The sequence below is a fragment of the Halictus rubicundus genome, chromosome 3, assembly GCF_050948215.1.
Source record: "Halictus rubicundus isolate RS-2024b chromosome 3, iyHalRubi1_principal, whole genome shotgun sequence".
Classification (NCBI taxonomy): domain Eukaryota; kingdom Metazoa; phylum Arthropoda; class Insecta; order Hymenoptera; family Halictidae; genus Halictus; species Halictus rubicundus.
Window position 1 is genome coordinate 6107959 of NC_135151.1, and position 25914 is coordinate 6133872.

The 25914-nt window shown below is 40.1% G+C and overlaps 3 protein-coding genes across 4 annotated transcripts; 1 reads left to right on the plus strand and 2 right to left on the minus strand.

Moving 5' to 3' along the window:
* The first annotated feature begins 30 nt into the window (after positions 1–30).
* LOC143352499 (small ribosomal subunit protein mS37) lies at positions 31–1078 on the plus strand. Of its 2 annotated transcripts, none has more exons than XM_076785026.1 (3): positions 31–380; positions 455–590; positions 790–1078. In XM_076785026.1, exons 2-3 carry the CDS (start codon positions 458–460, stop codon positions 1020–1022), a joined length of 366 nt encoding a protein of 121 aa, XP_076641141.1. In that variant the 5' UTR covers positions 31–380; positions 455–457; the 3' UTR covers positions 1023–1078. The 2 variants fall into 2 exon arrangements, with proteins under 2 accessions (XP_076641141.1, XP_076641142.1); XM_076785027.1 differs by having other exon boundaries at positions 31–310.
* Positions 1073–3642, minus strand: LOC143352498 (uncharacterized). The gene is made up of 7 exons (XM_076785025.1): positions 2854–3642; positions 2595–2781; positions 2406–2534; positions 1952–2137; positions 1607–1874; positions 1349–1538; positions 1073–1272 (listed from the first exon to the last, which is right to left on the minus strand). Exons 1-7 carry the CDS (start codon positions 2951–2953, stop codon positions 1199–1201), a joined length of 1134 nt encoding a protein of 377 aa, XP_076641140.1. The 5' UTR covers positions 2954–3642; the 3' UTR covers positions 1073–1198.
* A 2384-nt stretch (positions 3643–6026) lies between these two features.
* On the minus strand, positions 6027–8924 carry LOC143352500 (uncharacterized). Its single transcript, XM_076785028.1, has 2 exons — positions 8178–8924; positions 6027–6179 (listed from the first exon to the last, which is right to left on the minus strand). Exons 1-2 carry the CDS (start codon positions 8476–8478, stop codon positions 6079–6081), a joined length of 402 nt encoding a protein of 133 aa, XP_076641143.1. The 5' UTR covers positions 8479–8924; the 3' UTR covers positions 6027–6078.
* Positions 8925–25914: the final 16990 nt, after the last annotated feature.

The window sequence follows — 25914 nt, forward strand, 5'->3', positions numbered from 1 at the left end:
TCATTAATCATCATATATTTTAAAAGATTCAAATAAAAAATTTTGCAACGTGTACATATGTAAACTATAAATTTAAATATACAATAACATTGATACTACGATGAAATAATATTTTTAATTTCTCTGAAATAATATAAATAATATTCTATGAATATTCCGTACATATTGTCGTTTATAGGCAGAAATGATACCGACAAAATACGCTAACTACATACGTATACGCTAACTACGATGAACTAATAGTAGCGCGTAGCGCCACCTATCGTGGAACATTTCATAGCATAAACATTGGAAATAGTTTAAAACAAGCGTAAGAGTATATAATTTGTTTACACTAGCTTATATATTTCACGGTGCATTGTACCATCATTTTAATAATTGTATGTACTTTATTTTCAAACTTTTATGTTGTTTAACCTCAAATATCGATTTCTTGACTGTGCTTTTTTCGTAGAAAATGAGACCAACGATTCCAGCATTTGGTAAAAAGCACGCAAGAGCAGCACAAAATGAGAAGAAAGTGCCATTCAAACAATTGCTTCCTCTTTCGTTGAACAATCACGTTAGGGGAACAGCAAAATCATCGAAAGGTATACTCACCAAGTATTTTATGGATTTCTGTATATAGATTATTTTCAGTTCATTAAGATCATTAAAGAAACCAAGAAATTTTAAACTGTCTTCTGCTTCTTGCAATTGATCCAAACAGTTTTTTTGCATAAAGATCCGCAGTCTATTCACCCATGTATAGTATTTAAAACATAATCTAACATTGTCTACACGTTTCAGAGAACAACTGTATGTACGAACTGTCTTTGCTATTTGCTTGTATGGGTGAAACTAGTTTCGATAATACAGCATGCAAAAAAGAGTTCAATGAATTTAATACATGCATAAAAAAGTTCGAGGCACACAGGAAACATCAAAAGGAGCTGCAACAGATAGGGATTCCTACGCCCGACACTGTGACGTTCACAGACTCACAGCTGACTTATCTTTTGCATAAATACCCAACTAAATAAGTCATTGTGAAGATTGTGTTATAAAAATACATGTAAATATATTTAATATAATAGTATTACAGTCGTTGTTTTTTAATTATACTCCTGCATTTTTATCTCTTAGTTGTATATGTTAATAAATTAAGTACATTTAAGTATATTGTAAAGCACAATATAAAACAATAGGAAGTACCTTATCAAGAACCTTCCACTTTACTCTGCTTATTTGTTTGAGATTGCATACGTTTTATGGCCAATCGAGTGGAGTACCCTGCACACACAAATGAATAAAATTAGTTTGAACTTATTTCTTGAGCCACAAACTGATTGGAATTGAATGTACATACGAATCGAATGATTAGTTTTACAAATTGATGTAACTTCTTGAATAGTACTCAATTGATGCTCAATACGTTTTAATGCTTTATAGTTCTCTATTTGCTCATCCTTGTAATGGTAGTATGTACAAAATAATGTAATTGTACATAAAGCGAGAGCCATCTTTCTGTACATCCATGTTGTACTCACCAAACTCTCCTGGATTAAACAATTACAATTTTACTTGTTCTCTGAGCACAAATTAATAACTAACATATTTATATTACCTTGCTGTCTTCATCAGAAAACATAGTGTTACCATAATACTGAACTAACATGCGTTCTATTATAACATTCACACTTAAAATTGTGAAGAGTGTTACTCTAGCATCCACTGTCCTCTTAGAAGAACTGAACAGTGCACATAGGATGCAGCTAACTGTGTAATACATAATAGACTGAAACCATGAAACTTCACCAATGATCCAATTTTGAAAAGTGCGTAAGTATGAGAATATTTCAAACAATAATTCCTTCTGATCTTTTGCTGTTTCCCTGTAATTGAGAGACAGTAAATCTAACATAAGAATCTCTGTAGAAACAAAATTTATTAGAGCTCACATCTTACGTACTTAAAATCTTTTACCATATTGTTAACACTTTCAGATGAAGATTTCAATACAGTACCGAGCTCTTTCCCATGGTCTAAAAGTCTATTTTGCATTTTTAAACTTTCCTTTTGACTTTCAAGCATAGCTCCTTGCACTTCCGAGGCTTCTAATAATTGATCCTTCATTCGCGTAGAAACTTGGTACAACCTGTACAGTTACATCCGATACAAATTATTTGAAAATACAGCTTTAGTCATTCATAAGTAGACAGAGGATATTTATGCAAACTAAAAGTTTTCACCTGATTTACAACAAACTGGAGTGTAGTAGAATTGCATGTTCTTTCTTAATAGGTTTAGTAAATTGAAAATAATATAACAGTGTTTTTAAATTCTTCTCTTTTTATTGTTTCAAATTACAGCTACTTATTCTTGTTATAAATGCATAAAATTCACTGTTTATTCATAAAACTTACTGTTTAATGGTATTATCGGTCTCAGCCTGCCAAGCTTCATAGTTTAAGTAAAAGCACATATGAGTGGTATGTATATAAAATTCATTATATGCATTGAATGCTCTGTCTGACATATCATTGATGCAATTCCTGTAAAATAAATAGTGCAATTAATATATTTGAACATAACAATTATTAATATATGTTTACCGTCTTTCAGCTTCTAAATTACTAAGATCACAACTATATGTTGTATGTCCTGAATCTTCCAAAAAACAGTTCATCAATTTCAAAGCAAGAATAGAGTGCTCTTCATCATTCAAGTTATTACAATTATTTTTCATTGCTGTGACAGCATTATGCCAGCATGTTCCATGTTTTGACATCGAAGATTTTGCTGAAAGAAATTTAATATATCAGTACACAGTAAAAATGTTAAAAATACTAACGCATTTCGATGAGTACTTACTTTGTATTATCTGGTATTGTTTTTCTCCGAGCTGTTTTAATACTCCACTTCCATCGAATGCGAGCGAATAAAATATCGGGAGAAATATTAGACGGTTCATTATACATTCAACAATGACTATAAGTTCGAAATGAACACATCTTTTGATCGTTTTACACTGTTAGTTTGAAATCGGTCGTTACAGTGTTCGTTTGGTAACTAAAATTGTTCAGGTGCTTGTTTGGTGAGATTTGCAAAGAATAAATAAATATGTGGCGTCATCACGCTCCACCCACGAACTCGTGCTTCTAAAAATATTAAAATAACTTATTGTCTTCCTTGGTATATTCAAATTTAAATTTGTAATTTACAAGCGAAGGACAAATGAATTCGATGCGCGCGTCGATTCATTATCGAGAAAGATGCCTTATGGCGGATTCTCAATCGCGTTCGTGGAAACTTTGTAATTTTATGGAGAAGAATGTTCATAATAACGTTCATAAAATGTAAAAATCGTCATATGTCAATGTATAAATGTTAAACAAGTGATTCCTGAATGATTCGTTCGACTAAAAATGTTTTTTCGATGCACAAATAAAATCTTCTCGTTTGAGCATAGACTACACAGTAGAATCGAATTGGTTCAGCTTCGCGCGCGCCATCTGGCGGGCCATTTAAAAATGACTTTCAACGAAGAAATAGATATCATTGTTGAACGGCGTTGTTAATTGTTTCAAAAAATTGAATTACAATACTATTGAAGTGTGACATTGTTGTACACTCTTTAAGAGCATATTTCACAGATTTTGGCATTACCTAACTCGACCATTGAAAATGTTTTTCCAAGAGAAAATATAAAATAATATACTGAAATAAAATAATTGTAATAAAATTGAGAATTAATTCGCAACTGGTATATTATTTGGAAATTACGGAACATTTTATTTTATTAATTTTTCTCGAATAAAGATATGTAATGGTGGGCTCAGAGACATTAAACAATAAGTGAATGTTTAAACCGGAAGTCGACGTGGACCAAGCCGGTCCCGAAGAAATAACAGAAACCAGCTGGGATAATTTTAGCGGGCAGTTTATAATGGCTGTTTATTTGATCAGAACGATGATTCCCCAGAAATGAACAACGCCGGCCGGTATTTTGTACGTGGCTCCCGCGGGGGTTGTAAAAAGACAACGTGTGCTGCTGGAGAGTCACTGGCAATCGGCCAGCCACTTTTGCCATTGAATTCGGACGGAGCGAAAATAAGTGGCTGAGGCAAGGAACAGTGACACAGGTTCGATCTCCTCGTTCCCGTCTTGAAGACCGGTTTATCCTTCGACGAACATCGAAACAGTTCACGGGATCATTGTTCGAACTCCCAGAGAAAAAAGTCTGCAGCGTTAACACGGGTTCCTCATGATCAGCCTCCGAGACAACTCTATCTTCCCTAGATTCACGTTATCAAACTGATAATCGAACTCAGATAGACATCAATCCTTCAGGGACGAGGATTTTTTAAAATATTCGAAACATTCTCCCCAGAAGGTTAAATCCTACATCAAAGTCGGTTCTAGGAACAAATAAAAATGTACACTGATCAATAGTTACCCTATAGTTACTATAATAGTTAACCCTCCACGGCGCACATATATTTGCATCTTGCGTAGGCATATCGGATCGTTTATGCCTAGGGCTAATTTTTTCTACTGTTTTCGGCTTTCAAAAAATCTGAAAAAATTTCCTACCGTAATACTGTTATCAATAAAAAAATAAAATTTTACGGATTAAATTCGGAAAAATGAGGGTCTTCTCTCTGTTCCCTTTGAAAGCATTCAAAAGTGAAATTTTCGCATAAACATAAGCGACCAAGTGTGCCTACCGGGAGTTGAATGATTTATTTGCAATTTTTAAGATTAACTACGCGGACGAAATGTTGACAATATGATAATATTCGTTCTGAAAGAGTTAATCAGGAAAATTTTTGAATTCCCAATCGAGGGGATGCGCTAGCTAAGTAAACTTTCTCGGGGATCTTCCCTGCAATCATCTGGTGCCATAGTCCTCGGTAGCTCCACGCCATCGATACGTCTTTTTTCTCATTAAGAGACCCCCTGGAGATCCTTATTCAAGGATCACTTGACCCAAATACTCTTAGTGCTCGGCGCTAGTAGCATCGACACTTTTATCTCCTTATCCCCGTGGTATTTGGTTTTATAGTCTTTATCAGCCCTATCGGGTCGTCTGGGTCGCTGGAAGGTGTGCGATGATGATGTATCTTTGCTAGACCAATGTACCATAGTCCTTTTATAATCAAAACTATAGGAAATTGCCTGGAGATCTTTAACCGAGGATCATTTAATTCGAATTCACGTGTGGAATTCGTGTGTGTTCTAAATCTCTTAGGCGTACAGTAGATATACGCGAAGAAGTTCTAATCACTGCGACCGTGAAAGAAATCTTAGGGGTTAAGCTACGTCCACACGGAAGCAACAACGAGCAACTTCCGCAACTTTTTGCAACCAGAGGCAACAGAATATCGCTCGATGTTGTTTCGGTGTGGTCGAAGCTTTAGCCGTTCGCGGCGAGCCAGCCACTCGGATCAATTGCCTATTACACGGCACGGAATTCGGGAACAACATCCTCGGACACCCTGTACTATTCACGTGGGGCGCATATACGGTGTATCGGAACAGAGGGGGTGATGATCAATCGATCACCGGCACACTGGCGATTTGCCGAAGTGCACGGGAGCGAATCATCCACGCCTAGGCAGCTTGACGTCAGCCTCGCAAACCGCCGCGGCGGGATTAAAAATAAATGCGACCCGGAAAACCAGTGAATGCCGGATAATTGCAATCCGATCTATTCCAGAGTTTCCCGTTCCCACTCGAGGCCGCGCGGGCCTGGGGAGATCGGCATTGTCGCGGCCGCAAAATTGAAACGCTCTGCTATCCGACTCTGCACCCCATCCTCGTGACCAACGCTATTTTCGATAGAACTTTCACAGCCCCCTATTTTGCTTTGTTAGATCACTAGGCAGTGGACCAGGAAAATTTGGTTCGTTTTTAGCTGGATTCCAATTAATACACGTTGCGAGCTTAAAGAATCAATCTGAGCTTTGAAACAATTAAACTTTACCAGTTAGACGCTGCCGCATCAACACCTCAGATCGCAAAGTGAAGAAGAGAATGGTTCTAAAAGAGCCAGATCGTCGTATGCTAGGTTCTGCATGATCTCTAAGCCACTTTTTAGTTAACTTTCAATGCATCGTTCATTCTGAGACTTAGTATAACCGACCTGTGACCGTTACGCCCTTGCTGATCAGCCGCTACTTCCGCTTGCTTAGGTCCTAAGGAGAAGAAGAAAAACTTAAATTGTATATGCTGGCAACTTACCACATTTGATCATTGAACTCGCGAAATGGTGTTTATTACGAAATTGTGTGGCTGCTATTTGAAACAGTAAGAAGATTACAAATGTTTTGGAACGTCAATATATATTAGGACCTTGAATAAGTTCTCGCTGTTTCTTCAAAAATGACAGTAGCAGTACCCCGTTCGTGGAATTTCGAATGGTAACACACATGCAAGGCAGTAGTGTATCTAACCTTAAATTTCAGTGTATGGTAGTTCACTTTAGTGTAAACAAAGTAATTTTTTCTTAGTTCTGAAAATATCTACTTTTGTGCCAAATAAAGTGTATTTGCGGGGAATTTTATTGCACTACTTTATTCAAAAGAAATCTGCAGCTGAAGCACATAGAATTCTTGTTGAGACTTATGGGGACAATGCTTTGTCGGATACGACATGCAGAGACTGGTTTCGACGCTTCAAAAATAATGCTTTTGAACTTTAGGATAAAGAACGTTCTGGCGCACCGAAAAAATTTGAAGACGAAAAGTTGGAGGAATTACTCGATCAAGACCGATGTCAGACGCTAGCAGAACTTGGAAAAACATTACAAGTAGATGAGTCAACTGTTTCATAGCGTTTAAAAGTTTTAGGAATGATCCAGAAGCAAGGACATTGGGTAAAAGCTTTTATTTTGTAAAAGAAACAGCGAGAACTTATTCAAGGTCCTAATATAATTTTCGGTCTCTCGCAGTTAGTAAAGAAAGGTTCTATTTTCACAGTGACGAGGTTGGAGCACCATTGAAAATTCGCAACATTGTCGTCGCAGGGATGAAGACACGGGGGGCGATAAGTTGCGACACACTTGTCGCGCGCACGAGAATCGATGTCGTGCCATTTCGGGTGTCAATGATTAACAACTCGTTTACCAACGAACTGCGTTGTTGTCGGCGCGAAGAGTAACCGGAGACGGACGCCGTTACCATGATTAATTAACCCTCGAATCTCGAGCGCTCTCGCGAAGAATCGGATCGCGCCGGCAACCCGATAGCCACGCTGGGTCATTAAATTACATTGGGTGCTCATCGATGACGAAGGTCGGGAATGATGAATCAACTACCGGGGGGCTTGCTATCTGCGGGCTTTCAATACGGCACACCATGAGCGTTCTCGCGAGCATAAATTCTGCCGAGCGGGCTCGGAACTGAGACACACCTGGCTGAGATATACACGGCTTATAGCTGCGCTAATGAGATATGCAAATTGTTCCGCCGAAGATAGACAACCGCGCGCAATAATTAAAACTCCTTTACACGAGATTCTTTCTCGTCCGGCGCCGTAAAATTATTTAACATTTAACGAGGCTTCGAGCGAATACGCGAACGTTTATGCTGACGATTATTTTCTGACCCGGGTGATCGTTCACATCGGGGCGCACGATTCTTTTATTTTTTTGCGAACACTGTGAAACGATCACCTTCGAAGATGTATTTCGCTTTTTCAGTGCTATAATGAATCATTGTTGTTTGAACGATGCGTAATTTGTTGGTTTAAAGCGCGAAACAAAAGTAGGTGTAGTCTTGTGCTACAATCTTTTACAAAACAGGAAAATGTGGATCTAGACGAAACGATAGTGATTATAATTAGACTGCGGATTTTATGCATTTATATGATAGCAAGAATGGACGAGTGAGAAGCAAAACTGTAAACACATTAAATGAATTAAAGGATGTTGTTACGTTATTTTGAAAAAATGTTATTTTGCATAAAAATCCGCAGTCCAGTTATAATGGCTAGAGTAAAAATATTCTTTTATATATCAACCTGGATTGATTCCACGGTGCATAATTAAAGTACCATTTGGTGCAGTTAAATTAATTTGGAAACAGCTAAACTGATTCAGAGAATTATCAGAGAGTCGATCAATATTTCTGCGGTGCAGCCACCACCGGAAGGTGAAATAACGAACTTAACCAATCGATAGATAACAAATGTACCTGGTTTCTCGATTGGATGATGCGTGTCTGCGTGGAGCGGCCCGCGTTCATTATTGTCCGATACGATAATCATTATCCAATCGTTTGCATTCGCAGGGGAGCAAACTGGATAGTAAAGCTCATTCATTCGTCTTGGCTTCGCCAGACATCTTGTCGGGAAGGAACCGGAAGTGGGTGGGAACCTGAACATTGATGAATTGCGGGATGATGCTCGGCTCCGTTGGATCCTTCGTTGATTTACACCTCGATCAATCCGACGGAAGACGTTTCGAACGCATAATCCATTGACGAACAAGATCATTGTTCGTCTCTGTGACAGCGGACCATTGTCTCGCTTCCGTTTCCGCGCGGACCATTCTGCTGAATTTTTGGCGGAAGAATCGTCGCGGATCGATGGACGATTTCCGCGATATGTAGTTGCGTTAGCTGGTACAGATTTTGAAATGGAAATTCCTGTTTCGCGAACGACGTACGGAGTCGATTTAATGTTTTGGCAAGAAGCCCGCGTTCTCTCTCTCTCTCTCTCTCTCTCTCTCTCTCTCGCCAGATGTCACGGTACACTTCTTTTTTTTATTCGTTCAAGAGCACTTCATAAAACCCCTCCAATTCATTCCCGTCGATCCTCTTTCACCAGGAATAAACGAGACGATAAATTCGCAGCGGGGCGCGCGGAAAGAGACCGCTTTTTTTCTCGTAAGACTCGAGAACGACATGCTCGCCTTTTTTTCGTGGGGAGCGATCGAATTATTAGAGAAAGGAATTTTTTAACCGTTTGGTGGATCATGTTGTTCTCATAGTGTTGCTAAAATGTGTAATTTGCAGGCAGCTGCGACAACTCGTACAAAAATCGTGAGAGTTCAGTGTAGCTAGACACTGCATTTGAAGATCGATCGTTTCAATAGGAATTGCTCAATGTGGCTAGACTAGAAAAATTGGTTCGCCTATTGGAATATGTAGGATGCCGGAAAATTACGAAAACTCAGCCAGTTCGCTTTTTCAAAACGTTCCCCCGAGTCCCGGGGGATCAATTCATTTTTTTTTGTTTTGTTCCTTTTAATATATATATATATATATATACAAATTGAGGTACACAATCGAATACAGACGCTCATAAGTATATACGTGTATAGTCCGAGGAATTGTAATACAATTTATGCGTGTGAATGGATGATAGGATAAAATATCGTGACGCATGAAAGACAATTATTCTCTCCCCTTCTCTCCCACGAATATCGCGGTGCGCAACACGCGTAAACGCATCTACGCGAACAAACATTCACTCACGCACACAAACGCACACACACGCGCGCGCTCGCGCACACACACACACACGCGCGCTTTATTACAGTGGTGTAGGTCGAACAAAGACGACTCGCGAGGATTTACGATTCGCGGGACCTTCTTGCAAGATTCGCGGAAAACCCGCCAGGGAAAAAGATGAAAAAAAAAAGAGCACCGTAGTCGCCGATTCTTAATCGCATACACGTGACTTTGGTACTTCTATCTCGAACTGAACAGTAACGATCTGACTATGAAACGAAGTGTAGTCTCCTCTTATTGCACCTCTTTCCGGAGCGTGAACCCTCGGGTGACCGTGTTCCAGGCTTTCAAAAGTTCGTCGAGAGAGAAGGAAACGAACTGCAACGTCCGGAAAAACTTGATTTCTTCCTATCCGGCCATGGAAAGAAACCTGCTCGCCTACAATTTCAACCCTCGCGCCGGATTATGCTCGCGAAACAATCATGACCGCGCGGCCCTTTTACTTTGCTCTTGGTTCGGCTCTGAAATGTTTCAAGTCCGTGAGCACGTACAAAATAACCGACTTGCCTCGGTAATTTTGTGCAGTTTAAAAGTACTTTTGTTTTTTATTTCTTTTCATTTGAAAACAAAGTCCCATTGCGCGAAGAAAGAGCTGCTGTACAGCGTGACGCTGGAACTCGTATTGCTTCGATATAATTAAATGTTGTACCGTATTGTATTTTTATCTTGTGTACTTTTGTTTTGGAAACAGAATGTTGTAAGATAATGATCTTTTAGCCTCCTAGACTGGAACGCTCCCTTAAGGGGGAAGTCTAGCTTATCGACTTCAGAAATTGCAAATTATTATCTTATTGTAAAGAATATATGATATATAAGAACACACATATTTTAGCGCAGAGAAAATGTTTTAAAATAATTTTCTAACCTCCCAGACTTAGCGCTCCTTTAAGGGGGGAATTGACCAACTTCCAAAAATTACTAATTTCTATCCTATTGTAAAGAATATATGATATATAAGAATACACATACTTCAGCGCAAAGAAAATGTTTTTAAAAATAATTTTCTAACCTTCCAGACTTTAGCGCTCCTTTAAGGGGGGAATTGACCAACTTCCAAAAATTGCTAATTTCTATCCTATTGTAAAGAATATATGATATATAAGAATACACATATTTTAGCGCAAAGAAAATGTTTTAAAATAATTTTCTAACCTTCCAGACTTTAGCGCTCCTTTAAGGGGGGAATTCACCAACTTCCAAAAAGTGCAAATTTCTATCTTATTGTAAAGAGTACACATATTTTATTGCAAAGAAGATGTTTTAAAATAATTTTCCGGTCTCCTAGACTGGAGCGTTCCCTTAAGGGAGGAAATGCAATTCACCGACTGCAGAAAAGTGGTTTTTCTTGATTGAATTCTCATATGGTCTTCGGAAGTACAAGAATGAAGTTTCTCGACGGTGACCAGTAAATTAAATTTTTAGATCGATGATCGGAGAAGCAGAGGAGAGAGAAAACGAGAGAGAGAGAGAGAGAGAGAGAGAGAGAGAGAGAGAGAGAGAGAGAGAGAGAAGAATCGATTCATCGGAATGGCGAGATCGGTAGGGGGGAAGGTCACGGAACGGGGCGGCCGTGTTCAACGAACTTGGAGCCACCGCGCCACGCCGATCTGTTCAATAAATCTTCGTCCCTGGAGATTAATTGCGAACTCTTTAATTACCGTACAAACGGTTGAGAGTCACACACCTATCATGGGAACCTATACAGTTGGTCGCAAAACTCTACGTGCCACCGTCCGACTTTTGAAATTGACTTATAGACTCGCAATTTCAAGAGGGTACAGCAATATTCAGATTTTTATGTGCACTTTTCATATGAACAATAATTTATTGTTGTTTCGAACAAAATCTAAAGCTGGAGCAACCACCGTTTTAAATTTTAAAGAGATCTGTTTCGAAACTATAAGACATTTTGAATGAACGTTCAAATTGCTTCAAATTTTATTCGAAGATGTAGAATGCCATTGTTTCTCGGCAGAAATATGAAAATAAAATTGTTTTGCATGCGACTTACACAATTTCCGTCTACATTCTCGAAGCTTTGAATACGCAGGTTACTCACCGCAACGCATTTTCATTTTAAACAAATTGCGTTTCCTGAAACTACGCACACCGTCTGCAACATCTACCGTTATTGCTCCATAACTTCAACAATTTCCGACATTTTGCCACGTACTTATTTTTTTCTTTTGTTAAATTACTCGCGAATGTACACACAATTAACTGTAAAAGCTATTAGTATGTCCACCAAACCGTATCGAAGTAATTCGACTCGGAACGAACCACTTTAGCTACCCAATACCGCCGTACCCGCACGAGTGCTAATTTACAAGAAGGTAAATTAGAGAAGATTTTAATACCAGTATCAAATAGGTTCGCGAGCATGTTCGTTAATGCTAGTTTTAGCCAGCAAGAGGCTTGCATTACCGAAACCATGCAGATGGCTAAGATTACCATAATAGGTAAAGAGATCGAGTTTGCGGAAGACGTCCATTGGTGTCCTTTGAGCCAAATTGAAGCGAAATCGAAGTCTGGCATCAGAGAATCCTGATAGAAGATAGACCACGCACGCAGAGTGGCTCTAAGTAACTGTTTACGGAGGCTGTGAGGTCATTGTAACGTTGTCAGATTTCCATTGCTTCACAACCTTCGTTGGCAATGATTAAACTCGTAGGATTCGTAGTTCCACTGAATTGCAATCGCTACAGATTGACCCGCGGCAAATCAACGCCCATTGAAGCCTCCATAACCAATGTGGCTGTCCAGAATCATTTATCGATTGGGCTTCTTTGATACAGGTGTGAAGTGGAAATGCTGGAAATTTAGATCTCGATCGATTGGCAACGCGAGTTGTCCTCGAGATGGAGAATGTCTTGCATTTTAACTTGGTACACATGGTTCTCTTTTTATAAATCAAACAAGGAACTTTTTACGAAAACGTCTTAACCGAAAATAAACGGAAAGTGCTTTAAAAACTGCATAAAAGTCGGTAAAAATTATTCGTGTAAAAGGAGAACCAAATGTACATGTTTATTGAATCAGACTGTGGATCTTTTATCGGTTCTTTGTGTTTTTGTTAAGTTTCTCTCACTCTGTCTTTCTCTTTCTTTCTCCCTTCTTTCTTTTATCTCGTTCTGACTCTTGAATTTCAGCAAATACCAAAGAGTCAATTCGTACGAGGATATTACTGAATAAATTTTTACGATTGTAAACATTTTGTTCCTTTATGCACAATCCTGAGTATGCTAAAATGAAATGAGGTGAGAACGAATGCTGACATAGTTCAGTGGTAATAAAAGTATCCGCACATCATAACCGCTTAACTAGATCAGACACATTAAGAACGAGTCTTAGAAATCATTTTACAAATCGTTTATTAACTTACTTCATACTTAAACGATAGGTGTTCGTCCGCCCAAACCGCAGCTCCATGCACACGCAACGGTTACTTTCATATTTTTCATGGTGGTACTCTGTACAAATGTACACACGGTGGTGTTCCTACATTAATAATCCACATTGTTATTGTAAACTTATAGCGTAACCTAGTCCTAATTTATCAATTTATTTTTCCGAGATTTTCATCGATCGCGCGCGACACGGAGCGAATCGATTAAACGAAGTTCAAGGGGAGTATCAAGTATAGAAATTAATTTATATCGAGAAGAAAAATTACGAACGCAATTCGAACGTAAAGCGTATTCGCGAATTATGTTAATAATTATCCGAGACATCTGTTCGATGATTACGTTGATTAAAAAACCACGAGATTTGCGGGCATGGTCGATACTTTTGTGACCTACTGCGAATGTTTGCGAACCGGGGATAAAGTCGGTCGGGAATTAATATTAACATCTGGAATTGCTGGCGGTATTAGACCTCCCGGTTTTCCCGGGAAACTTTTCCGCGAATATACACGCCGCGCCGGGAAGCCCGGAGCAATTAACGAATGGAAACAAAATGGCGGAGGCCTCTTGAACCGCGGCAACTTCCAACAGCATCGATATACATACAAACCCGAAGAGAGAGCACCTCTCCAGTTGGGAAACTTTCGAAATGTAACTGAATTCAAGGATCGAGAAACACACAGGCTGTGAAAACGTGATCAATTTCCAGTGGTTCTTTTTTCAATGGTCTAAAAATTTATTATTTACCACAAGGAACAATGGCGTCGTGTCTCCGACCGCGTATTCGAAGCTGAAGTAAAATTAAAGTCTACAAAGACGCGTCTCTCTCTCTCTCTCTCTCTCTCTCTCTCTCGTTCACATACGATATGCGGTATTAAAACTTGTATGTTTGTGTGTGTGATGCAATGCACGCCGCATATACATTATATTTTTCTGTATGTACACAATGATGCGCTCGACACTAAAAAAGAAAACGTTTATATATGCATGTATATATAAACGTACCGCGACGCAAAACGTAATATATATATATATATATATATTTTTTATATATATATACCGGGATCGGGTTTCTATCAGTCGCTATTCACCGAGCGAGAAATTTCTCAAATAAAATCAAGGATGCTCAACAAAGAAGGAGAAAAGAATCAAAAGCGGGACTAGATGTACGAGATTACAAGTCCATAAGCTGCCGGACACTTTAAGTTTAATGAACGTAGAAAGTAGTCTTGGTACCCGTCGATTACTTCCGTTCCGAATTCTCCTCGAAAGAAGCTTACGGTCTTTTTCGTTATATCTCAGTGGATCAACGCTTTGGGGACGGATCGTTCGTTTTGAGACGGTATGCATCAACGGATTTGATAGATCGAGAATGGTAATAATAATGTCAAATATGATCACATATTGCGGTCAGACGATTAAAAGCAACACCGCGTGGTCGATCAACGTTGATTTGTAACCCTTTCATTGTGAAAAACGTACATATGCATTTTAGTTTTGTTACTTTTATTGATTCGTACAAGAGACGTGCGAGTACGTTTAAAAAATTGCAATCGGTGCATTACATTTCCAGTTCTGTTCAATTCGAATAACTTAAGTTTGTTGTTGGTCTTCATCCATTCCTCGTTTCAAACAATTTTTACGTATTACTGAATATAAGTAGTAATGTGACTTTTTTTCATATTCTTCGAAGATGCAGTACAAGACTGCATAATCACTAGTGTTCTATGTACTTTTTTCCCCTTCATTTTCTACACGAAGAATATGGATTGTATAGAAAACTCTAATCAAATGCTATCGGAGATAGCAATTTGTAGAAAATTTTGGCTATCGACGTAAATATTAAGCAGTAAAAGTAAGGAACAGGTGAGATGACTAACGCAATTTTTAACTTCATTGCAGCCATAATTTTGTTATTTCGCTCAGGACGCTCGGGGCACTGAAAGGGTCAAAGTCCAATTTGAAATTGAAATGAAAATTAGAAATTTCTTTATTCCCAGCCACAATTCGAGCCTTCAAAAAGCCGTCCCCAAAATGTTAAAGAAATCGTCGGCGCGGAAAGCAAGGGAAAACGAACTGTTTCGCGAGCGTAAGAGCAGACGGTTGAGCATGAACATCATCATCATCATCATCATCATCGTCATCGTCATCATCCTCGGAGCAGCGAAGTGTCTAGTAACTTATGAACGGCAGTGTTAATTTCGACTAACCCTGTGTGGAAGCGATCTCTGTCCGTTTTCCGATCGATCGTTCGCACGAAAAGTCACGATCACGGTTTCGCGATCACGTGAACGACGCTTCCTCTATCCGTTTCGTTGCGAGTCGAGCGTCGTTTCCGGTGTCTTGTCGTTCTCCTACGCAGTTGCCATCGCCGGAGACAATCTGAACACGACAAAACACCGAACATCCGTGGATACATTGTTAGAAACTTTTATCGCGATTGAACGAGCCTCTCTCCCCCCCCCCTCTCTCTCTTTCTCATCTTCTCCATCTCTCCTTCAGTGTGAGAATTATTTAGGTACATTACTTGGCGATTCCTTACGACTTCGCTGATTCTGGCGAGCTTGAAACGAGTGATTTTGTTACCTTGATCAACTGTACAGAATAAATAATAGAGAAAATTCTAAGCTGCTCTTGATTTACTTTGTTTAGTGTCGCCAATTATCAAGGAAATTAATTTTAAACGGGGAAAGTTAAACATCAACCAAGTGTTGCGGTAATAGAATGCAGATGAATATTAGATGAAGGATTTTTTGATGAAGGAACTTTAATTAGTTTTCTAGTCGCCATTTTGGACTTGTTGCCCAACATCGACTCCGACTACGCATCTCAAAAGAGTACAAGACAAATTCAGGTCAAATTAAAAATTAAAATGTAAATGATCATTTTCGAGGAAAGAACCCATAAATCAAATACGATGCATAGTTGATGGAACGAACAGCACGTTTATCAACATTCAGGTCCGAAATCTAACATCTGACATTGCACTTTAAATGTGCTTTTCTGCACAACTAATGACTTTCTTTGATCGAAATTGATCGATGCTGCCTACGGTTTCAAGCTGATGAATAGACTGCCGATCTTTATGAAAAATAAAAATGTTCCAAGTCAATCGTAAGAAACAGAAGATAATATATTTGCTCTTTTAATCATTTTAGTAAGCGGCGAATAATATTACAGCATCACTCGATTCTTGTAATGTCTTTGCAGTTTTATATTTGAACAACCTACTTTTCACATAAATGCAAAAAAATCAGCCTAAAAATCAATCTACTGATCACAATCTATCCGATGTCGATCTAACGCGGAAAATCGATTTGATGGATTACCGGGGCGTTATTAAACTAGTCCCGATTTTCGTCGCCATAACAGCGTCCTAGATTCTATCACAGAACATGTCGTATATGCATTTTCGTGGAGTGTGTCGTCGGGAATCGGTGGCGACACACGTTTATTTTTAATAGGAGGCTATGATGTTAGCCGAAGTCCTTTTAGAAAATTTAATGGGTCCGAGAACGCCTATAAATATGTGCAAAGCCATCGAACCAGTCTCGATCGCGAGGGTAAAACGTGTTTCGACGTGTGCCCTGCTAAAGGGGGTAGAAGAAACGGTAAATACGGTGATCGAGTATGCTTACGACGGCCAACGGAAACCGAAAATACGACACTTCCTCCCTACGAGCTCGCCCTGCTCCGGAGGAAAACGAACGGGTCACCGAAATCTGGCTTCGGACTTCATAATTGTCCAGACGCCATAGTTGTTTAGACTTTGTACTTGTTCAGACTTCGTAGTTGCTCAGACTTCAGTGCTTGCTTTAGAAAGATTTTTAACGGGCCTAAAATGTCGGTATTATGGAAAATGTATACGAACTATTTCAAGTTGAGAAGTCAAGGGGATCTTTATGCGGAATAAAAATGTTCTACCTGAATTGCAACAAATTCGAGTGTAATAGAAATACATTTTCTTGCTTAATACGTTTAGTAGGTTGAAAATAATATAACAGTATTTTTAAATTCCCCTAATGTTTTTATTGTGTTCAATTACACCTATTCATTTTAATCATAAATGCATAAAATCTGCTGCCTACCCGTTACAACGATTTAAAGCGAAATTTCTTAAGTATCACAAAGGCACTGTTTTCTTTTAAGATGAAATAAAACTTTGTCCCTTTACTATCGATATTTAAACGAAGAAGTTCTGAGGTAAAAATGTCCAAATTTCCCGAACAATGTAGGTTTGCAGACAAATAATGACGAGGTATGTGCCCCCGAAAAAATTCCGCGAACGAGTGTTTTGTTTAACGAAGGATGTCCTGTACGAGTCTGTGGTTCTTTACAAGCTCGCGAGCAGTCCCAGCTAATGTCGTATATGTCGGAAGAAGACAAAAGAGCGAAAGTGAAACGGACCAAGCAAGAGCGAAGAAGAGAGCGAAGAGCGCGAAGACGAAGAGGAGAGAAGGAAAAGCGTGGCGCGTACTTTCCTTTGTGTTTTTTTTTTTTTTAATTTTTATTTTCTCGCACCGGAAGAAAGAGGAATCTTTCGGGCAACGGATTCCAGACAATCGGAACACACACACCCTCGTTCGCCTTAAGTTTATAGCCTCGAACCTTGAGAACCGTCCGCGCTTACAATATTCTGCTTGGTGTGTTACGCATTTATAAAGTCTAAAGCTATCGCTTAAACATTAGGTTTTTTTTTCATTTTGTTGTTGTCGTCGGGACGCGTTGCGTGAGTGCGATAACAAGCACTGGTTAGATTGAAAAGAAAGAGGAAGAAGAAGTAGTCGTAATTAAATCGTGTAAGGATAATAATCGTAATAAAAGGGGAGTAAGGGACAATAATGGTGATGATAATAATAATAATTAATTGTAATAATAAGTAATCGTAATAGTCGTAATAGTAAAAAGGAAAAACAAACAAAAAAAAAAGAGGAGAATATTCGTAGATCGCTTAGTCACGTAATTAAGGGATCGTAATTCGGAGAACGAACGATCCTGTATTAATTAATTTCTTTTTGCGCAATCTTCTTCGAGATCAGTCGACGATATACACACACAAAGTGGAGTTTTGAGCCGAAGTTGCACGAACAACGAACGTGTCGTTTGTACATACACGTTGATCACAGTAATAAAGCGGTGTGTGTGTGTGTGTATGTGTGTGTGTGTTTGTTTGTTTGTTTGTGTGTGTCATGAGTGCGGACTCGTTTGTGCTCGTATGTGTGAATGTATGTTCATGTATACGAATGTGTGTTGTATGTGTGTCGGTGTGAGTGATCGATAAATTAAGCGAACGAAAGTAAACTAGAGCGATATTTGTTAATAATAATACCGGAGAGCTGCGTGAACAACGTTCGCGCGCGTTGCGTGCGATTTTAGCGGGGATCCTTTTTGCAGTTGCGAAACTGAACTTTCGATTAGTGTGACACGAGGCGCAGGATGTTGAAGAAAGGGACCAAACCTTGCCGTCGTACTCGGTTTTGATGTTTCTGAACGCAAATGCTCTTTGTTTTTCTAAATTCTTTAGATATTTCCTGAATCTGCAGAATTCCTTTTCGGGAATTGTTGCAGAAGAGATTCTACGAATCTATAATCTACTTCATCTATTTTATAGTTTAACAATGTATTAAAAATATTGTTTCATTCATGATTCCATGTCTTTTGCGCTTCGTCGACATCAGACTCATCTATCTACCGGTTGCAACTCAAAAATTGATTAGAAAAGACTATTAAAAGTCGAAGAAGAGAAATGCAAATTTTTACAGTATTTGTATAGAAGAAATAGACGAACTTCCATTCCATAAACATTTTTTTCGTAATCTCCGATTAATAAATAAATGACTTGAATAGAGGACGAATGAGCTTCCTCTTCATGATCTAAAAAACCTTATTAAAAAGCTGTCAACTTTTATACTATAATTTTACAAAATAGACGTACATTCATTCCATACATTGAAAACTAGATTCGCATGCTCCCAATTCTTACTCTCTGGTTTTTAAAAGACTATCAAAGCCGATAAAATAAAAATCAGAAATTCTACAGCATCCGTATATAAAAAAAAACGGATGAATTTCTACTCGAGGAGCACACAAGCGAACGAATCGACCGTACTAAAAATCATTCCTATTTACACCAAAAATTTCGTGATCGGCAAGCAGAGTAGAATGCCTTTATAAGATCTGGTCCCTTATTTTGGAAGAATCTCGTGTCGGCACCGCACGATTGTTGAAATTTCGCCGGGGGGACTAGGTTCGTAAATAATACATGCTTGGTCGCCCGGCACCGTCTAGAAAATGAGAGCCGAAACATCTCGATACATCTCGATGTATCTTTGATCGTAAAAATCTAGAGGAGAGGGATCCGCGAGAGATCTCGTTTTTTTTTTTTTTTTTTAGATCGAAACGGCAAAAATGTGGAAACCGATTCATTTTCTGGAGACGCACGGGCGGCCGGGAGCGATCACAAAGTCAAAATAAAAAGAGACAAAACGGACGAATAAAAGAAGAGAAGAAGGGGAGGTGGGGAACAGAAGAAGGAATCGTGAAAGACGGTCGTGCATGTGTCGTGCAACGTTTCACGAGACCGTTGTTCTTTTTCTCCTCGTTTCCTATAAACGCATCTCTCATCTGGCTTTATCTCTCTTCGCCACGCGGTTACAATCTCCCGGCTCCATCGCTTTCTTTCATTTCTTCGAAGTTTTCACCGTTTACATCGTGATATAATTATTATACGCACTTCATATTTATAATATATATTTATATATTCATCTATACCCGTCGGCGCCGGAGCCCCGACGTACGCCTAAGTTCCATATCACAAGATATTTCTGTTCAGTATCACGATTTTTTCATATTTGTGTGTTTTTTTTGTGTTTTGTTCACATTGTTTCATAACAAATCCCGCTTGTTTCCCCTCTCCTTTTTTTCCGGTTTCTCTTCCTTGGACCGTGCCTGTCGTGGTTAGAACCTCGTTAAGCGGTTTTAATCAGTCTCTCGTTAGGATAGACGCGCGATCAATTCAGTCGTGAAATTATTTCGCGTTCAGCGGCTACTACTTGCCTTTACGTTCGATAAAGTTGCAAGGAGCGGGCTGCGGCGTTTCCGACCGTCGAATCGGAGAAGCCGCGGTGGCACTCTCGCGAAGACACGCCCCCGGACCGCTGCGATTGCTCGAGCGTCGTCCCCCACTACTTTCCGCGACCAGTCTACTGGTTGGCTGCCCCGCTACGAGCTCGGTCGCATGGTCCAGTGGTTCCCAACGTTGCTGGTCAAGGTAAGACATTATAATTTGAAAAGTGGCGCAGTTATGGGACTGGTGCTCATTGTACTCAAATTTTTAGGGCGTTACTTTCGATCCTTTCTGTACGAAGAGCGCACTGTCCGTGTCTCAACGGAGAACACATGTACGTTCTTGCAGATTTACAGAGTCGCTTAACTGTTCCACGTATATTTGTAAACGAGTCATTTAAAAATTGTTTGGTATCAAGCTGGACGTACAATGTAATAGAGTACTTTGATGATTTCTTTATTTTATTGAGACATGGAGGTGACTGAGATTCATGTTTTGCGTGTAACCAAGTAGGCAAGCACTGTACAAATATGTCCGAGTACAAAAGATCCCTCTATTGTCAGTAACAAGCGCGAAGCTTCCTTTGTTGAAGAGTATCTTTACAATCCCTCGTTTTCGACTCCGTGTAGCTCAATAACTTTTTCCTCAGCGTTCAGAACGCCATCATCTCGCGAATTGAATTGAAATTAGATCACATCAATTGCTCGACTGTCGAGGTCCTTGACAGTCTGGGAACCACTGACGACGACGGTACAAATATTACGTAGACGACCCCTGCGAGGCAAAATTCTACGACTTCGTTTTGTCCTGCTCAACAAGTACCGCAAAGTGAATATTCATGAAGCTTCGTGTACAAACCGCGAGACCTTAGCGAGAGTGCCACCGCGATTCGTTCTCCAGCTTTTCGACCTATCGTCGCTGTGCATAAACATGCTTTCTGTAGGCAATGTCTAGACGCCAACGAAATCGCGGTTTCAAGTCCTAAATAGTGGACGTAAAAATTCTGTCAGCAGCGTGTGTCGAATCCTTTTGTTCGGCGTAACAACTTTTAACTGAGTCGAGCCTCGAACAATGTGTAAGCGATTAACGGACAGGCAACGATTCCAGAAAGCAGAAACGCGATCCTCCCCCGTTACAAGCTCGCCGGCGGTCCCGATTGAGGAGCGTGTAACCAGGGAGAAGAAGGATCAAGCCGATCATTCGCATCATTCAACACGGTTTTCGTTCCAACTCTCATCTCGGTCGTTGTTCACACCCACATGACTCGTTCTCGACGCGAAAACGCACTCTCTCTCTTTCTCTCTCTCGTTCTCTCACTTTGCACGCCGCTCATTCGCTCGGTTCTAACTAAAATTAGCGTGAATTCGTTTGTGCCAGGGTCGCCCGCGACAATTTGCCTCGAATCGCACACGCTGATACTCGCTCGCTCGCGGTTTCGTTTTTTTCTTTTTTTTTTTTCGAAAATCATCCTTGTCGGACACACTCGCGCGTGTCTCGAGCCGCGAAGCGAATTTTCTCATTGTCAGTCGTTCTCGGCGGGACGCGTTCCGGCTAAATGCGATCTACCCTAAAGGGAACACAAAATGCTGAGTAAATGTCATCTTCGAGCTCGTTCGTCGCGAAAAACTTCCTCCTCCCTATCGCCAGGCCGATTCTTCACCAAAGAGTCCATTATATTGCGGGATGGGGCAGTTAAATCGATTTTAGAAGCGTTCCCTCCTTAACGTCTCGCTGGGGGGTCCAATCCAATTGTAACACGACCAAAAGTGTTTCAGTCACGAGACTACGTTGGCCAATAGGAAATAGCGTCTATTACTCCGTAGCGTCTCGATGCGCGACGCTAACGAGGGAATGCTGTGCCTTTGTACACGAGTGTACAAAAAATTAAGTTCACACTATAAATCTCGTAGGATGGGCAGTCAAATTGATTATTCGGATAAAGCGCTCCCCCCTTAACGTCTCGCTGGATTCCATCACCACTGTAACATGACCGATAGCATTTCCGTCACGAGACACGTTGGCCAATCGGAAATAGCGTCTATTTCTCCATAGCGTTTCGACGCGCGACGCTAACGAGGAAATGCTGTATCTTCGTACACGAGTGCACGAAAAATTAATTTCATACCGTGGACCTCGCAAGGTACGCAGTTTAATCGATTCTTCGGATAAAACATTTCCTCCTTAACGTCTTGCTGAGAGATTCTCTCGTTTCGCTGAACCTCATCGTCAACGCAATGCGATCAATAGTGTTTCTCGAGTGACGAGCCACCAGACAATAAGACACAGTTTTGCCTCCGCGACACTAAGGGAGGAACGCCTTACGATCGTGTAAATTACATTATTTTTATTGGGCGAACTAAAGGCGTAATACTAACGTTCAATTAATGCTGCGAAATGCTGCGTGAATCTGCACAACGATGTAACGTTGTTCGAAACCTGTCCAGATTAAATTATGCTCTAATTATGCTTCGATGCTTGTGCATCATTTTTGTTCACCCTTAGCTAGCACAGCTGAGCCGTCTCTTTGAGACGAAGGCTTCTAGCGACAATGTCAAACGAGTCCTTCACAGGCCAGATTAATTAACCACTTTTCTATCTGCCTTGATTAACACGTTGATTGTCGGATCAGAAAATCGAAACGCAGCGAATTTCGGATTTATGTCAACGACACGGGCCTTGCCAGCTCGAATGTATTCGCGACAGAAATGGGTTTATAAAGTTTAATAAAAGCATATTGTCATCCATGTGGCATTCAACGTGTTACTTTAAAAATAAATTTTTATTTTACAAATTAATGTGCACCGTTTCTTTAATTTTCTGTATTCTTTCTTTCGCGGAGATAATCGATTTGGCAAATGGGGGACTCGAACGACTCTGCCATTGTAAAATTTTATCGACGGCAAATGTAGCGATGTTATTAATTACTCCGCAAGTTCCACGGGGTCACGGAGTCCCCGTGCCACGAACCGAGGGTTAAGCGAACACAGAATAAAGAGTGTAACCTATTTTTTTATCTGTGAGCACCCTTTAGAGATCCAGGTGCTCGGATGTAAAAGTGTAACTATAAAGCCCCCGGGTGTCGGGGATTTGTAACAAGTTTTTTTTTTTTTATTAACCTGCAAAGCACAGCCGACAGTATTGTTGAAAGGTAAAAGTGTTCGTTCAGTGTTCCTATTCAGCCATTTGTGAGAACGCTCTAAGAAAGTCCTAGGAAGCGAATGCGTCAGCGATTGCATCGGATCTATAAAATAGAATGCACCGGTACGCGTCATCGATTTTGAATCGATCACGGTGGGTGCCGGTGACCTCGAGAGCGCCTCCTTAGGACAATGAACAGGCCGAAGGTATGCTAATAGAAAAAGACTGCGGATTTGATGAGTTTATGATCGAAATGACTACCTGGAATACTGAACTATAAAGACGTTACAAAAAAATTGGGGACATACTTACAAACTGTGCCGATTTATTAAAATTTTCAAAAGGAGAAGTCTCTTACAGTTTGCGTAGATTTTATTTTGCACAAGGATCCGCAGATTTTTAATCGATTTCGAATCAGCCAGCTGTTTGTACGTTTCTTTTTTTTTTTTTTTTTTTTGGTGTAAATGTAAAGTGTGTAAAAGGTTTCCGCGCCTCGAAAGCTTGATAAATTGGTAAAACTGTGGTTTATCAAACGGTAAACGAGCTCCTCGTCAATTCCAACTTCTGTAAATTGGTCCATAAAAATCTGTGTTCGCACAAAATTTTCGGGATTATACTGAAATCATCATAAACGTGGATCTGTTCAACAGTGGCCAACCAGACTGTGGATTCAATGCGTTTATGATAAAATTGAAAGCAGTAGAGAAAGCTTAAAAGAATTTAAAAATATCACCGCATCGTCTTTACACGTGCTAAAATTATTAAGAGAAAAAGACAAATTTTTACATTGCATAAAAATCCGTAGTCCATGACCAAACTACTGGCTAAAAAAGACCATTTCCACTAACAGAAAAAGAGCATTGTTAGTTGTTCCTTTTCGCCAGCATTTTATTTCGAAGCAGATTCAACTGATCTCAAACACAGTGGTAAAAACGACTTTTCTACCGATTAGAAAGTCAATGAAAAATGCAATACGACAGGAAACTTATTCGTTCCGCTTTCTTTAAAATCCATCGTCGAAGAAAATGCAGAAGGACGTTTTCAAAAATATTGTTACGCTTCGAAAGAACGAAGCACTCGTCAGGAATATTGCAAGACCAAGGACAGGTTGCATATTCAATAAAATATGCGCAGTCTCGAGGAAGGCGATCATCGAAAATTATTTCACATGCGAGCGCGCCTAATATACATATATATTATCTGAACTATACCTTTCCCAAGCGAGTAGGTTAATTAAAGTGTAGCTTGATCGAGTATTTGAGAGAGTATTCGCTGTAAATGTTCAGAGTCATACTGATAAAATAAAAATACTAATATCGAACACACGAGATCTCCGATCTCTCGATCATATCGTTTAAAATCGCGATTCTTCTCGCGATTGAATATCATTGCGAAATGCGAATCGTTCTAACTGCCCCATCGTCGAATCGAACCGGCCGAACGCAACGTGGAGAGATCGAGAATACTAATTAAAAAAAAAAAAGAGGAAAGAAAAAAAAACGGGAGGCAAAACGAAACATAAAGAAAAAGAAAACAGAAGGCAGTGATAAAAATGCAGGAGAGTCGTCGAGTATTTACAGTGAGTCGATCGTCTCGTCGATCGGAACTTAATGCTATGTTTAAAAATCAAAAGGACGAGAGAGAAGGCAGTCGAAAGTTAAACGGAAAGGATAGAAGATTTCACTCCAGGGAAGAAGGACAATTATAATTACGGTCAGAAAAAAAAGGGAACTGGGTTTCAGAGGGTCGGGGGCGGGGTTAAGTATCTGAGCGTGTCTTTATCGATCCTAAGAGTCCAGACGCGTATAATCTGTCCGTATAAATTACTAATTACGCATAGCGTATACCACTTAACTAGATACGAGTTCAATTCGTTCGAAATTCCTGTACAATTGCGGGCGGACCCGATTCGCAAGTCTGTTCACAATTCCTGAAGGCCCACCGAGTGGAGCACGTCATCCTCGTACGACGATTAGGGTGTGTTCACGGTGAAGCTGCGACAGAAGCTGCAAGAACAGCGACGGAGGTCGTTGACCGGTTATTCCGTCGTCAGCGTTGATCTTGCAAATATAAAATCGTAGAATGTGTTTCTATAGTTCGTTCTGATTGCAGCTCCAGCGTGAACGTAGCCTAACAAAATTAAAAACGGAGATAAAAACAGCAAGAGTCCGACTGATTAGACTCGAATCATAATCTCGCTGGTTCGAGGGCTCGTGACACGCGTCTCCGCGAGATTTCTAGTTCGCAGGCTTCTTCGTCGGCTCGAAACGGAGAAGAAGGTGTTTTCCTCTGAACCCTCCCGGTGCTGTACACTAACGAGAACGACCGCGGTAGAGTGACTGCAGTCTGTCTGACGATCTGCGGAAGACTCTACCGATCACGCGCTGAACATTTTAGCGCCGATCAGTTTTGCGCTAGCAGTAAACGCGTTACTACGGTAGTGCTCGGTTAAATATACAATAGTCAAGCCGATTCCCACAATTCGCTTGCCAGTGAGGCAAAGCTACCTCAGTCGTGGCGAATGAATACAGTGCAAAAAGTGGAGCCAGAATAGATGTCCGTTTCGTGAGAATAGAACCGCTGGCTCCCCCCGAAACTGATGCGAATTTAACCGGACACTACTGTACAATTTCGTGAACGCGTTACAATTCACGGTAAACTATGCGTGCAATCATAGTGCGCACCTGTAACAATCATCGTACGTGTAAACTCGTCGCCCAGCACCGGAAGCGTTAAGACGACCGAAAGCGAAGATAGCCGGTCCCTCGATTCGCAGCGAAGTTGATGTTGTTTGATCGGTAGCTAACGA